Here is a 718-nt window from a genome sequence, read left to right as displayed (position 1 = left end):
GTCTTATTTTCAGGGTAGGTCTTATATTAGGGCAGGTTTACAAAATAGTACTAGGTCTTACTTTCGGGGTAGGTCTTATTTTCGGGGAAACAGGGTATATAATAATTATAGAAAAGCAAAGTAGCTATTTAATCATATGAAGTGACAAGGTTAAGCGTTACATAAGAGTATAAGAAACCTACATGTTGTTGACATCTGTGCCAGCTGCCTTTTCAAGAACATCATCTGTCACTTCTAAGTTTGGTGGGAACTCCGGATGCTGATAATTTTAAAAGATTATAAAGTTCAGTTAACAAATACAAAACTACAAGTATTAAAAGCAAATATGTGTACATACCTTTGTGTGGAAGCTAATCTTATAAAGCAGCAGTTTTGTATAAAGAGTTACAAGTTGTCCATAACGATCATGTAAATGTCCCTGGTGGAAAATAATACAATTTTTTTAAACACTATCACAAAAAGGAATAAATAAAACATTAGCAAAGTGTTCTCCCTAGGTGATTATGATAAAGTGGACCATTTGCTATGTCAGAGAAGGGGGGTTACTGCCGATAGGTAGGAGGGCCTTTGTCACTTGCACTAAGGGGAGGGAGGGCAGGTGTAGCGGGAAAAGTCTGAATATGGACACAGTATCAGGAAGCAAGCTCCTTAGCTGGGTCCATTCAGCACTGTCTGTAGCACAGCTGCTCCTCTTCTGTGCATTGCTTTTGTAGAAGAT

The 718-nt window shown here is 38.0% G+C and overlaps 1 protein-coding gene across 1 annotated transcript in view; it reads right to left on the bottom strand.

The window, feature by feature from the left end:
* HIP1R (huntingtin interacting protein 1 related) overlaps positions 1-718 on the bottom strand; it is a gene marked incomplete in the record, with an annotated part of 51,737 nt that overhangs the window by 28,499 nt on the left and 22,520 nt on the right. The window contains 2 exon segments of the mRNA XM_072415793.1: positions 183-259; positions 338-418. Coding sequence (XP_072271894.1) covers positions 183-259; positions 338-418 — 158 coding nt within the window.

The sequence above is a fragment of the Pyxicephalus adspersus genome, chromosome 6, assembly GCF_032062135.1.
Source record: "Pyxicephalus adspersus chromosome 6, UCB_Pads_2.0, whole genome shotgun sequence".
NCBI lineage: Eukaryota > Metazoa > Chordata > Amphibia > Anura > Pyxicephalidae > Pyxicephalus > Pyxicephalus adspersus.
The sequence above is the reverse complement of the archived record's forward strand: the minus strand, read 5'-3'. Positions and strand labels throughout refer to the sequence as shown.